This window comes from Melitaea cinxia, chromosome 15, assembly GCF_905220565.1.
Source record: "Melitaea cinxia chromosome 15, ilMelCinx1.1, whole genome shotgun sequence".
Classification (NCBI taxonomy): Eukaryota; Metazoa; Arthropoda; class Insecta; order Lepidoptera; family Nymphalidae; genus Melitaea; species Melitaea cinxia.
Window position 1 is genome coordinate 14,253,571 of NC_059408.1, and position 14,448 is coordinate 14,268,018.

At 32.3% G+C, this 14,448-nt stretch overlaps 1 protein-coding gene across 1 annotated transcript; it reads left to right on the top strand.

Annotated features, from left to right (window-relative positions):
• Window positions 1-598: 598 nt before the first annotated feature.
• LOC123660121 (myeloid leukemia factor) lies at window positions 599-12,213 on the top strand. The gene is made up of 8 exons (XM_045595223.1): window positions 599-828; window positions 1,171-1,343; window positions 3,099-3,104; window positions 3,685-3,770; window positions 4,397-4,499; window positions 6,259-6,379; window positions 7,452-7,562; window positions 11,841-12,213. Exons 1-8 carry the CDS (start codon window positions 776-778, stop codon window positions 11,929-11,931), a joined length of 744 nt encoding a protein of 247 aa, XP_045451179.1. The 5' UTR covers window positions 599-775; the 3' UTR covers window positions 11,932-12,213.
• The last annotated feature ends 2,235 nt before the right edge of the window (window positions 12,214-14,448 follow it).

A 14,448-nucleotide genomic window follows, 5' to 3' on the forward strand; every position in this document is an offset into this window, starting at 1 on the left:
ATATGAAAAGTTCAAGAAGTGTAAATGTCCTAAAAAAATATTAAAAATTAAAAATGTGTCTGTGATATGAACTTTATAGAATTTTATTTTAGTAAATTTAATAAGTAATTTTTAATTATTTTTTTGACTAGTCTGTTGGCGACCGTTGGTGCAATTTGTAGTGGTCCTGCTTTCTATTTAGCGGATTGTGGGTTCGATTCCCGCCTGAGTGTGGGTGTAATATCCATCAATATTATTTATAAAAAAATATAGCTATATCAGCCAGCTGTTGCCTATAAGAAGCATTAAGTTGCTTATATTAGGAACAGACAACTATGTGTGAGTGTTAGACATATATTTGTTTAAAAAAAAATTAAAATCTAAGTATAATTTTTAAATTGTAATTTCTGATCGCTACAACCATAATATATATTTAAATTAAATTACAAATTGTATACATATGAATATACAATATAATTTTATTTCATTATTGTTATTATTATATAAATATTATATATATATATTTTTTTTTAAATGTAATTACATTAAATAGAGAAAAATAGTATAAAATGGTTAATTATATTTATATTATCTGTACTCACAATAGACAATGATTGTTTAGACTGCGCCCTGCGAAGTGGAAATTTCGCTTATGTGCTAGAGGTTTCGATTTCTTGTAACGATTGTCTTAAAAAGCAGCTGTTAGGATTTATGGTGTTTTTTTAAACACACGTTTTGAAATAGTCGTCGTGTATCAGTCAGCTTTTGTGTCTTAAGATATCAAAATAGATTCAAAATGTCCCTGTTTGGATCATTGATGGGCGACGTGGAGGATGATCCATTTTTTGGGTAATTTTCTGCTTTATTTTAATACATAAAACTGAAATTGAAATTTTTAACTATATGTAATTATTTAATTCTTAAATTGTCGTATTTCCTAACCACAATAGCGTTCTGCGTTAAACCGCATGCAAGCCACCCTGATAAATTTTTTTGATTTGTCAGGTACTATAAAAAAATTCCATAGCTATATCTTTGTTAATAATATTGATTTTAACGTTCAAATGTTTTTAATCTGGCAGAATTGTTAATTTCTTTACATAAAGATACCCTCAGTTTATGATGTAAATATTAACATCCGTAATTTTCTATGTAAAGGGTAAAGAACTATGTATTTTTGCTGTTCCTCAGGTCCCACATGAGACACATGCGTCAGATGAACAATATGATGAACTCATTGTTCGCGGATCCCTTTGGAATGTTGGGCGATGGTCCGCTGTCCATCACAGGGTCAGGGTCGCGGCATGGTACTGCTCTAATGCCATTCATGCCCCAGATGCCTTCTTTGAACAGATTATTCTCAGGTATTTAAAGTTTTTTATTATGATATACATTGTAATTAAATTACTATAATTGTATAAGTTATAATAAATAAACATTGAGATGTCGTGACAGAGTATAAGCACTTAACAACCCACCCCTACTTAAATTAATTACAGTGCTGGATTTCTAGATACAAAACACATACTTGTCATAAAAAACCTGTACAAATACTTGTCATGTTTGCGAATCAAATAGTGCACCCACACATCGCCAAATTATAATTGTGTTTGTTCTTAATAAAAAAAACTGACTACTTTGACAGTTGACATCATCAAGTAATAAAATGAGAATATCATTAACATAGCTAGGAATAACCCATAAACTACTCACCAGTTTTCACTACTATTTAATCCATTTAAATACGCCGTAACATACCTCATGATAAGTTAACACTCCAATGCAGTGAAATTGAAGACCTCCTGTTTTTGAAGTCATTTAAAAATAGTATACCTTAACACATTGAAGTTTTTATTTATTAGAATTAACAAAAAAAAAAAAAAAAAAACAAAAATAAATAAATAAAAAATGAGTAAAGCACCTTATTTATAAATTAAAGGAACATTGATGTAGCTAGCATAACATTGATGTAGTAGCATATTACCAGCTTGTAAAGAGATGTTAACGAGAAAGACTTGGCAAGTTATTTTGTTGTAGATAAAAAATGTCTACAATTTTCCACCCAGGTGTAATATATTTGTGTGACTGCTACATGTTTCTATGACACACTAATATAATGTATTAGTAGTTGGTTTTATGTAGTCTATTTTTAATAAAATTTTGTTTATGGTATTTATTGTGTTTGTGTCACCCAAAATGTTTATATTTTATAAAAACAACAACTCTGGTGTAGTGGTGCGAGTAGTTGCCTAAAACACCGATGGGTGTGGGTTCGATTCCTGCTTGGGATGGATATTTGTATATGTATAAATATTTCTCTGCGGTTTTGATGTCTGCCCTCGTGGGTCTCCCCATCGTACCTCAGAGAGCATGTTAAGGTGTCGGTCCCAATTTATCATAAATATCTGATAGCAATCATTACTCATAGCAGGGAACATATTCAAAGTGGAGCAGCTTGGTGGATTAAACTCTGATCCTTCTGCTCCATGGAGAAAGAGGCCTATGGGCCGTGGGATGTTAAAGATTGAATGCGAATGCAATATTTTTAACTATATTATGAATGTCTTGTCTTTTAACTTTTAATATAGAAAAATATTTAATGGTGTTAAAGCTCTCCAAAAATACACATATGAAATAGTAATTGTTAGGTTCCATTAGGTCTGATTTTGATAAGCTTCACTTGTGCAAATATGAATTTTTACATGAACTTAAGTTAGTTTTAATAGCATTTGAGTTTTTTTTTTTTTTTTTGTAAGATATATATATATATAATAGCTATAAAGTTTGTTGTTCTAGGTATATTGAGGTAGTTGGATAATAAAATCCCACAAACAATTTTGTAATTTTCTCAACTTAAATTTAAAGTGTTTATTAAAAAGAAATTAATAGATAAAGCTTATTATTTGGTGCAGTATTACATAGATGATAAGAATTGGACTAAGTGATGTTGTATTTCATGCAAGATATTACTAATTTTGTACTAAAACACAGTTTATATACATATTATTGTAATAAAGACTAACTGCAAAGTTTCTTGTTGATTATTCTATTCAGAATCTATATTCCGAATTGGTGCTCCGTTTCCGAATAGCTTTACATTTTTAACAGACTTCAAAAAGGAGGAGGTAACTCAATTCGACCGTATATATAGGTATATATGTCCGGGGATAACTTCGTCGTTTATGAAATTATAATAAAATATTCCGATTTTGATAATTTCTTTTTTTTGTTGGAAAGGTGATATTCCTGGTGTGGTACCATGATAAGGAAACCAGAATCTGCTGATGGGATCTCCCAAAATTCCCATAACTTACTGGGTGTACCGATTTTGATGATTTTTAATTTAATCGAAAGTCCGTTATGTGTGGATGTGACCACATCCACGCATAACGGACCACCTTTGAGTCTAAATGCGGAAAACCGAGCCCACAACATGTGGTCACATTTAAATTTCATCGAGATCTGATTACAACTTTTGGAGTAATCTTTGATAATGCGTATTTACTTGACTATTTTTTCGTCTACCTAGGTTGTATTACTTGTCGATGTAATTGAAGTCGGTTTTTTTACGTTTGTCTGCAAACAAAATTATAAACAATAATTTAAAATTTCAATTTCGACAGTGCTTTTGAAGCCTGTTTGAATAGTTATGTTTGATTTTGTATTTGTACTTGTTTATCAAGCTTTTATTCTCGTTATCAGCAGATCTAACGAACGGGCACATGAGTGCAGGTAGCTCATTCTCAAGCAGCACAGTCGTCATGTCAAGCGGCCCGAGCGGCAGCCCTCAGGTATATTTTAATTATTTATTTATTTATTTATTCACACTTTTTTTGCACACCAACACAAAAGTTACATTCTCTCACTCTTTTCTTATATAGCGATAGAGTTTTGCAATCGCGAATTTCATATGGTTGGGAATTCCTAAGTGTAACGGAATGTACAGTAAAGGAGTAGGAATAAAAATCGGTCAGATGCCCACCCACCGTGGGTGGGCATCTGAAGAAGAGAACGTTTATGAGATCTGCACGGAGAATCATCATCGTGAGAGAAAGAAAAGCGGTCCCGTAGATACGAAGGGAAACAATGATTAAAAAGAGTCTTAAAAAGGAAACAAAGTATTCTAAAATTTCTACGATGGCAGATAGGTAGCCATTGAAACTGCTTACGAAAGTGACTTACATGATCATATTTTTTAATTAGTGTAATACTAAAAATTAATTATTATGAATTTAGTGTAATACAAAAAAGTAAAGTTAAAACTATAGTTTATTTGTGAGTAATAAAAATATCTTTAAAGTAGCAACTCACGCATAATTCAAGCAGGTTTAATTAACATAACATTATGATACATTTATATAGGATAGAAGGATCAGAGCTTAATCTTCTTTTAGGTTTTGTGAACGTTTATTTGCAGGTATTTAGCTCCACAAGCAGCATGAAAATCGGTCCAAACGGCGTCAAGGAGACCCGTAAAACTTTACAAGACTCGCGTACCGGCGTGAAGAAAATGTCCATAGGTTAGTGCATAGTTTTTCCTAACGGATCATGGGGTCGATAGTTGTATATGTATATAAGATAGGTAGTTGATAAGATCCCCTCTTGAGACTACCATTTGCATTCAGTACGGCTCCCATATCTGTTATCAGGACCCTTTTTATGTAAATGTATTTGTAAAGTCTTAGTATGTAGTATAATAGAATAGAATGTTTTATTGCTCACAGATAACAAAAGTATAATGATATAATGTACATAACTGGTGCAAGGGTTGGCAAGGGGTCTTGGGGGATCATTGAGTAAGCGTCATTTGTTTAATTGATAGAGTAACGCCCGGTCTCTGAAACGTTTGTCAAAGTATAGGTCTACTAAGCGGCTGTTAGATTTAACACGGCTGTCAAATCGATTTGAGTTGCTGAAACGTCATTCACAGCAAAATTAGCTAGTCCTCGGTTTGTTTGATTTGACATTCGATTTGTAACATGTGGTCATGTGACATAATTACATATTATTTTATATATTTGTGATGTATCAAAATCTACAGAAACTGTTAGTTGTGATGTTATTTAATACATCCGATAATTCTGATACATCTAATAAAGTATCATATAAACATCTAAGGAAGATACAAAAAAAGAAAATAGTTCCTAAAAACAAAAAATTGACTAGCTTGTTGGCGCAGTTTGTAGTGGCCCTGCTTTCTGTTCCGTGGATTGCGGGTCGATTCCCGTCTGAGTCTGGGTGTAATATTTGTAATATATCTATTATTTCTAAAAAAATAGTTATAACAGTTAACTGTTACCTAAATACAATACAAGCTTTAAGTTGCTTACCATAGGAACAGACGATCGTGTTTGTATGTTATAAGATATTTATTTATTTATTATTAAAAAAAAAAAAAAAAAACAATATGAAAATAAGATGAAGAATGCATCTTTAGAACAAAAAATTAAATTAACAGAATATAGACTGATTAAAAACAAAACATTAGTTATTAGATCCAGAAAAAAAAATTAAACAGAAGTAATATGAAAATATTATAAAGTAATTATAAATTATAATAGCATGTTTTAAATTCTAGCTATTAAATAAAAAGTATAAAATATTTTTTAAAGTAATTATAAGTATTTTTTAATAGTTCCTATAAATATATATATATTTATGACTGAAAACTAAATTATTTTTAACTAACCTAACCCAACCAAACCCAAAATGGCGGTTAACATACGATTCCACAGTCAAATTTGGCAGCTATGTCAACTGACAGGATGTTTAAATTAAGTAGTTTAACCATGCTTTTAGCAACTCATTTGATACTTAACAAGAGATTTGACAGATGATTTGTTAATTTTTGCGTTAATCAGCCTTTCGGAAACCGGGCGTAAGTTAACTTTTATACATATCTAAAATTTTATGGAAATAATTTGAAACTGTCGCAATTAAAATATGAAAAATGTAACAGTTTCAAATGTTTTTTTTTATTGCTAAGAAATGGCTGCACTAAAACAACAGCAATAATGCTTCTGGATCGAAACTTATGATTCTTTATTACAATTACATGTGTGAATTTAAAGCTTATTATGACACATTTCTTTTGACTTGTGGTTAATGCTTGACGAGAGCGTTACGAAAAGTGTGATCGGATGAGGCGAACGGAAGTCGATAGGGAGATATAAGTTTTTGAAGATAGAAAGAAAGAGAGTTAAGTTTTACTTCAGTCGTGTGGTTTTAAGCACACTCGTTTTTTACTATTATTATTATATTTGTAATTATTCTTTACAGGTCATCACATCGGCGAGCGCGCGCACGTGATCGAACGTGAACAGAACGTGTACTCGGGTGATGCGGAGGAGCGCCAGGAGTTCATCAACCTCGACGAGGACGAGGCAGAGGACTTCGACAGGTAACACTTACGTCATTTCTATTAGAGTCAGTTCTGTGACATTTTTGTAACTGATTATGTTTTTAAAATGTAATGTGAATTGGTTGTTGGAATGGTTCTGGTTTTGAAGGTTATGTGTGCTTTGTAATAAATGATGTATGTGTTATGTGATAACCAAGTTAAATACTCGTTACATATTGAGATGAATATTGCATGGAAAAATTTCGAATGTATTTTTAATTTAGTTTCGTGAATTCTCGTATAAGTAATAATCTATTACTGCAGCAGAATGCCATTCACGCGCGGAGTATTTTTGAAGTAAAACTTCTTTACGCACGTTTGATTTGAAAATATTTTAAGTAAGGTGATGAATCCGTGACGAGAGCGTTACGAAAAGTGTGATCAGGCGAGGCGAACGGAGCAAGAGAGAGAGAGGTGCGAGTACATATATTTTTTCTCTCTTTCTCTCATAGCCAGTTACGTTTCGTGTATCTAAGACACAGTGCAAACCTATTGTACAGAAGTTTTACTTTAGTCGTGCAATATTTATTCAAATTAAGTTGAAATGGAAAACTCAAGCAATAATCTGCTTTAAGAGTGTATGCTACCTCAAATTGCTTATTTTCCACTCGGCAGGATGTCCATATCTTCCAAACTACTGAATATTTAAGTTTGAACTTTATGTATGGTAAAGTTCAGGACATAAACTATCTTTCATATGTTTCGAAAACACGATTCCAGAAAATTTTCTCGATAGAAAAAAATCGCAAAGTTACCTCTATTTTTGTATTAAAGCCTTAATATCTCAGTAAATATAGAAGTTATGGACTTGAGATTAAGCATGGTAATTGAAATAAGTATGACGAACATTTTATATGTTGCGATTTTAAAAAAAATAACTATTGATAATTTTTGTGGGGAGAAAATACATGTAATTCGCGCGATGAACAACCAAGCGCTCTCAATTCTCATGTGTATTTAGTACGGGTGAAATCTGAATTCGAGCTGAGGTAGGGTAGCCCCTTAAGTCGTATGGTCTAAATCGCATTCGTTTTTTTTTCGTATATTTCTCAACGCACTCGTCACATAACAGGGAGTTCCACGAGCGCGCCGGAGCGGGCCGCCAGCGCGCGCGCGCCGCGCTGCCCGCCGCGCCCGCGCCGCGCCTCGCGCTGCCGCCCGCGCCCTCCGCGCCCGCCGCCAGGTGAGGCGCGTTCAATATCGAGCGCTACTTTTTTTTTTTTTTTTAATTTTGGCATCGCTACTTTTTTTTTTTTTTTTGGCATCGCGCGGTTTGCGCATATGCCACTAACAAAAGCAGGGAAACGTTTATCGAGATTTGAAAGGATATTACTCACGGAATTGGAAAATAATCAGATAGGATTACTATGATAGGATAAGTATACGGATTTATAATTTCAAATTATTATCTAACAGGAAAATAGATAAAGCTGTATATATATCAGGATTAGAACATGAAAGAAGAGATTTGCGAGCGCTACTTATATATAACAGGCGGTTCCACGAGCGCGCCGCGCTGCCCGCCGCGCCCACGCCGCGCTCGCGTTCAATATCGAATACTATTTATATACATATAAGCGATCCGATATGCGTATCCGGTTATTTTTTTTTAATTTGCTGGTTACATTTTATAGAACACTTTTTTTTTATAAAAAATGTTACGGTCTACGGTAGAAAAATATCGAACGATGATTTTATATATCGAATGCTAGTGTTAGATTTGAAATTTGAATCGAATTCGAATTTTAAAGATTAGTTTGTTTGTTTGTTTGTTTTTTTTTTTTTTTTAATGGAACTTAAGCAAATTGCTAGATTGGATTTTTTTATAATTTATATTTTCAACTTTGAATGTTTCAGTTTTTTTTTAATTCGATCGTATCAAACTTATTTAATAAAAATTAATTTTTTTTAGAGTAGACATTTTTTTACGTTTAATGGCAAAAGTTAAATAGTGACAAAATAGTTGAATAGTTTGTATGGTCTGTCACAGCGAAAGTTGAATTTGTTTTAGTGACAAAATTCCACTTATGTTTAAATTGATATTGGTACTGCACAAACAGATGGTATAAATATTATATAAATATAGACTATTGATATATAGTAATTATTAATTGTTTTATGAACTTTGATAAGTACTAATTTTTTACCATTGTTTTTGCGAAAGTACATAATCAATGTCACTTTCAAATACCTTTTACACAAGCAACCACAACTTTTATCTATCCATCTTTTAAAAAATAGCAACTATCTGGAAAGACTATTTTGTTTAAGTGATACATTTACATTTTTTTAATGATGGCCAATAAGTAGTGTTTCTTGTTATAAATATTAAAATGTGAGTTAAACAGTCTTACCACAATGAGGGACTTACTGGAACATGTATTGAAAATGGATATATATGAAAAGTTTTAAAATATTTATACATAAATGTACATTTAAAAATTAAAATAGTTATTTAATACACATACATTTATAATTACAATAAAATAAAATACACAAATATTTTAAAATAAATTAGTAAAATTATGACTCATAAACATATAACACTTGTTCATTATTTTAAAATCTATCTGCTCTAGGCTTTCAAAGACTGTATAAGCATACTATATGTATAATTATAAAAATCATTTATATATTGCCCTTATGTATTTCTAGTATTTAGTACTCGCCTGGCATGTACTTTTTCTATTTTAGTTTTGCTATTTATTGTACTTTTTTTTTGCATTTTTGTGCGTAAATGGACGGATGGACAGATCTTTGTTTTTTATTGTTACCATTAATTTTAATGTATATTTATTGATATAAACTTTTTGGCTGTTTTGCGGAATAGTATCATTTTCTAAAAATGTATTATAGAGTATATTTAAGACATGTTTGAAACTTAACGCATGAAAAACGAAAAGTTTCTGAATATTCATTGAATTAAAACACAGTAAGGAATATCCTGCTTAAAATTTGAGGCTGCCTGTCTGGGGAAGGACATACCATACCCTGTGGTGTTCCTGTGGTGAGCAAGGTGTTCAGAGCCTCAGCTCCAGGAAGGGAAGGTCAAGGGTAGGGTCGGCAGTGTGCTACGGTGCTTTAGGCTATCGTAACCGCTTACCATCAGGTGGGCCGTACGCTTGTTTGCCGATCTAGTTGTATGAAGAAAAAAAGTTTTTATAATATAAGTAGAGATGATCGTCGTCAGTACATCGTCCACCCGTCCAGTAGCGTGTAGTGTAGTCGCAGTAGATGGTAGTTAGGCTCGTATTTTTCCAGTGAACGTCGTCACCGGCCGCAGGCGCGCCGTCCTCTGCGTGCGGTCTCCAGCCCCCTCGCGCTGCCCTCGTAAGTATCTGCTGACTGTCACAACGCTACATCTCATCACGTAAAACTACATCTCTTCACGTAACTCCACATCTCACCACGTAACAGTACATCTCATCACGTAACAGTACATCTCATCACGTAACAGTACATCTCATCACGTAAAACTACATCTCATCACGTAAAACTACATCTCATCACGTAACTGCACACTTCGTCACGTAACGGCACACCTCGTCACGTAACTACACACTCGCCTTACACTACCGTGCCTCGTCACATGTCAAGTGTCACCACACCGCGTCACATACCACCACACTTCGTCACGTACTGTCACACTGCGTCAGACACTAACGTGCTTCGCCGCGTGCCTCAATACTATCATGTACCACCATACCCCGTCACATTCTATTACAACACATCTCGTACCACCATTCCTAGTCACTTATCACTCATTATACTGTCATGTACCTCTACACCGCTACTGTACGCTACGCATACGCTACTGTAACACCTCATCGACTCAACACAAAATCACATACAACCGTAACTTATGGGATTATTACGAATAAAATCGCAAGTAACCAAAAATTACACGTGATTACAAAGCTGTATTCAAACGACAATAGCACCAAAATATGAACATTTGACAAAACAAATTTCAAAGGAATAATTGGCGCGTTTGAATACAATAGTAACAAAAACGCGTGTGACCCTTCCATCTCATGACACGTCAAGAGTACGTATGCAAAAACGGTATATATACACACATATACTAGCTGACCCCGCAAACGTTGTTTTGCCATATATTTTATTAACCCCTTAATCCCCCCCCCCCCCCCCCAATAACTTAGGGGTATGAAAGATAGTCGATTCTCAGACCTACCCGATATGCACACAAAATTTCATAAAAATCGGTCCAGCCGTTTCAGAAGAGTATTGTAACTAACATTGTGACACGAGAATTTTATATATAAGATTTTACTTATCGTATGGCATCTATTATATATTTTGAAGTAACTAAAAAAACTTAAATTTAATCCCAATACTACGATATATAATGTTTATTTTAATAAGACGTTTGCTTGCACATAGAATCTCGTGTCTTTGTTTCTCTAAAACAGTCGCACACACGTGTTTCCATGTTTAATACTACAAAATGATTCTAAATTAAATATATAATTTTTACACCTTTCAAAATCTTTACTGTAACTTTTTTTTATATGTATTCTCATCCACTCACATAATACAAATATATACTCTACTCAATGTAACACAAAAGTTTATATATATTATATAACTAATAAAATATTAAATAGTTTGTAAATCAAACGATTTCCAGTTCCAGATATTGGAGGCGCCGTTACTACTAATTGATATAGTAATCTATGTAAAATATTTATTTATTTATATAAGCTTTGTATATACGCTTTGTTGTTTACTACCATCTAAATGGTAGTTCGCTTGCGTTACGCTTGCCTTCTTTTACTGCTATTTTTTTCGTACATATTTATGTTTTTTCGAAGTGTATGCTTTTTTTCATCCCACAAAAAAAAAACATGTTAATTCTATTACATATTTGATTTTTCTTTCATACATAATTATACTTATGTCTTTTGAAAAGTTTATGCTTTTTCTATTCTAAAAAGAAAAAAAATCATTTTAATTCCGTTGTGTGATCAAATTTTTTACACTATAATTATGTATTTAATACTTCATACGATAGAAACTACGTCTAATTGAAAGCACTTCAAAGTTGCCATACTAATAATTATGGTTATGTAAACTTTACTTTTTTAGTGTGAAGTGAAATTATTTGCTATAATAATAAATAAATAAATAAAATGAATTGTAATTTTATCTATTGTTATGATCAATTTTATTACAGATTACATCAAAAAGTGTGTTTTATGTGGCCAAAATTTTTGAGAATAAAAATAAAAATAAAATAATTGAAGCATTTAAGTACTATTATATACGTTTCTATATTAATTTAAATATAGCAACTCAATTAATTTCATGTTTTATAATCTCTTTTAATATTCTGTAAATGCTTACAACATTATTCTAGTTCAAAATTAATCTACAACTTTATTTTTCTACTGGCCATTTATATATTAATTTGTTACTCATTAATAATATTATTTTTCAGTTCTGGTGTTCGCGAGGTGTATGGCGGTTCTCACCCCCAGAGACACAGACACAAGCACCACAGACACAGGCATTCGCCAGTAGACAACTAATTCTATGACCTAGAGCGGTAGCGATATATGAAAGAAAAATTATTCGAATCAAATATTGTCGTAAATGAATAATATCGTAAAACCAGTATCGCTGAGAAATTGTTACTAAAAACAGCGATTAGCAAGCGATAAATTAATATCCAAAGTAATATATCAATTGATTATAAAACAATCGGTTGCGCGATTGTCGCTAATTGCTTTTTTCGAATAGCGATATGAGTATGTTCAGTAAATATTTGTAAACTTTTGTTGTTCTATTTCATTACACGGTATTTTGAATAATTTAATTTTATAATTTTAATATAACCCGAATCTCGATATTAATTAATAGACGGCAGAGCAGGTTGACATTATGTCGTCATTGCGTATTTATTACCTGTAGTGCTATTTTGTAAGAACATTTTCGTGTCTCGACAGCGGAATTCGCGGTGAGATATCAAATTCGTATTCATTAAAACTCGACAGTCCCGTAGCGCCACACCTGTGAGTGCGGCGACGAGTCGAACCCTGTTGCGTGAGAACGTTGACATTTAATAGTATGAATTCGGTATTCTGTAAGGGGATTTACCGCTTCACACATCACAATTCGACACTTGATTCGACACTTGACTTCATACACATATTCTAAAATAAAGCCATAAGAAAAGAACATCGATAAAATAAACACAGCTCTAGATTGCCGCTCTTCGATTCGACACTCACTTCACATCGCTTGTGCGTACGGAATGTTTACAGAATTCCAAACCAAGGTGAAGTGGGTTCGCTTTCGAAGTGAGCGCTGTCACTCAGGTGAAGCTCGATATCGAAATGGATATTTACAGAATAACCCTGCTGTACGTCACATTAGCTTAATAACTTGTGCGAAAATTGAATTCTTAGGAAATTCTATTATAACAATATATTTAAATGAATTTTTAAACTATTTATTTACGTCTTTGACGTTAGGCTACATTTATTTATTTTTGTATAGAAACGTCGCTACCGCTCTGAAACTTATGTATATTTTGCGATTCGTGATACATGACGGAAACAAGTAGTAGCTAATAGTAATAACACAAAACCTAGACTATAACAATTCCATATAGAGACTCGAACTTTTTGTTTAGTTATTTTTAATCTATGCAAGTACTCAAAACCGGTTCCTATATTCGAAACGGCTTATTTTACTTACATGTTCGAAATTGAACGCTTCGTAAAACGAATCGTTTATTTTGAAAACAGAATACGGGGTTTCAATCTTTATTGACCGTAATTCATTAATAATTATGGACCTTAATTAAGGTTGATAGCTTATGAGTTCCATACGCAATGAAAGCGTTCTTTTAATATGTAAGTAACAGCTAAATTTTTCAGTTTCTTTTACTTTAAATATATTTTACAAATTAATTTATATGTGAATGTAACTTTTTTGATTCTACAGGGCTTACCGTGATTATCATTTTGAAACTGCCGATATTTCTGCGACGTTGCAGACGCCATGGTCACGGGTAAATTAATGAAAGCTTTAAGTCCCGTAGAATCAAAGGTATTCAGTGACCGTAAAATCTCTGTCTGGAATGTTTTACTTCATTTTTTAATTTGTATAACTTCATATAAGCTTATTAATTATATAGATAACTGATATCGTAAGCCCTAGGAGTCGGTTTTCATCATCTGGTTTTCATATTTTGTTAAAAAATAATATTTTATTCGAAGAATTAGCTTTAAAGTTATCATAATAATTGATAAATTTGTGCTAGTTTTTCATTTAATTTACAAGGTACGATATTATGTCGTCACTATGTGAAAACTGGTACCTTCCGCTTTGGGTACATACTGGATCAGTTAAAAAATTACATTTTTTTTGTATCATCTATGAAGTTATTCTTATTTTTAGTCAATATAAAATTTGGTCCTTTCATGTTACGTATAAGTAATAGGAGAATATAGTTAATAGTCATGTAATCTCTTAGTGTATTGTATGGAAATCTTAGTACCCCGTGATTTATAATGGCACAAAGCTGGGTGCTGGAAAGCAAATCGCCCATTCCTGATTTAAATTATTATTATTTTTTTAAATCTTATTCAGTGTTTTCATTTTAAGCTAGTTTTTTAATAAAGTATTTACAACGCAACTGTTTCCTTTTAAAATAGTTAAATTGTTTTGTGAAGTTTAACGTTAAACTTTTTTCAATAAAATGTAGAAAATATTCAAAATTTGATCATTCCGTCATAGGTAAAGATATATAGTAGTTGTAGTTCCCAAAAATTTTTTTTTACTATCAAGTCGTCAAAAACAAAATATTTTTTAGACAATATTGATGTTAGCGTTAAAGAACCAACAATTCATGTTATTCGTGTGATTTTATCTTAAAAATAAAATGGTAGCTAAGAAAGTGTATTTTGATTTGTCTCCGTCCAATTAATACTAATTTACAACGTCCTATCTGACACTTATATAGGATAAGGATATATTATTAATAAATAAAACAACCACTCACGTCAAAACCCGTATAATAAATAAAATACCCAGTTCAC

Bases quoted from the DNA above. Each gene is read 5' to 3' on its own strand.
- LOC123660121 (XM_045595223.1), top strand. From the start codon at position 776: ATGTCCCTGTTTGGATCATTGATGGGCGACGTGGAGGATGATCCATTT. The intron at 829-1,170 runs GTAATTTTCTGC...GCTGTTCCTCAG, and splicing joins GAGGATGATCCATTTTTTGG to GTCCCACATGAGACACATGC. The intron at 4,500-6,258 runs GTTAGTGCATAG...TATTCTTTACAG, and splicing joins CGTGAAGAAAATGTCCATAG to GTCATCACATCGGCGAGCGC.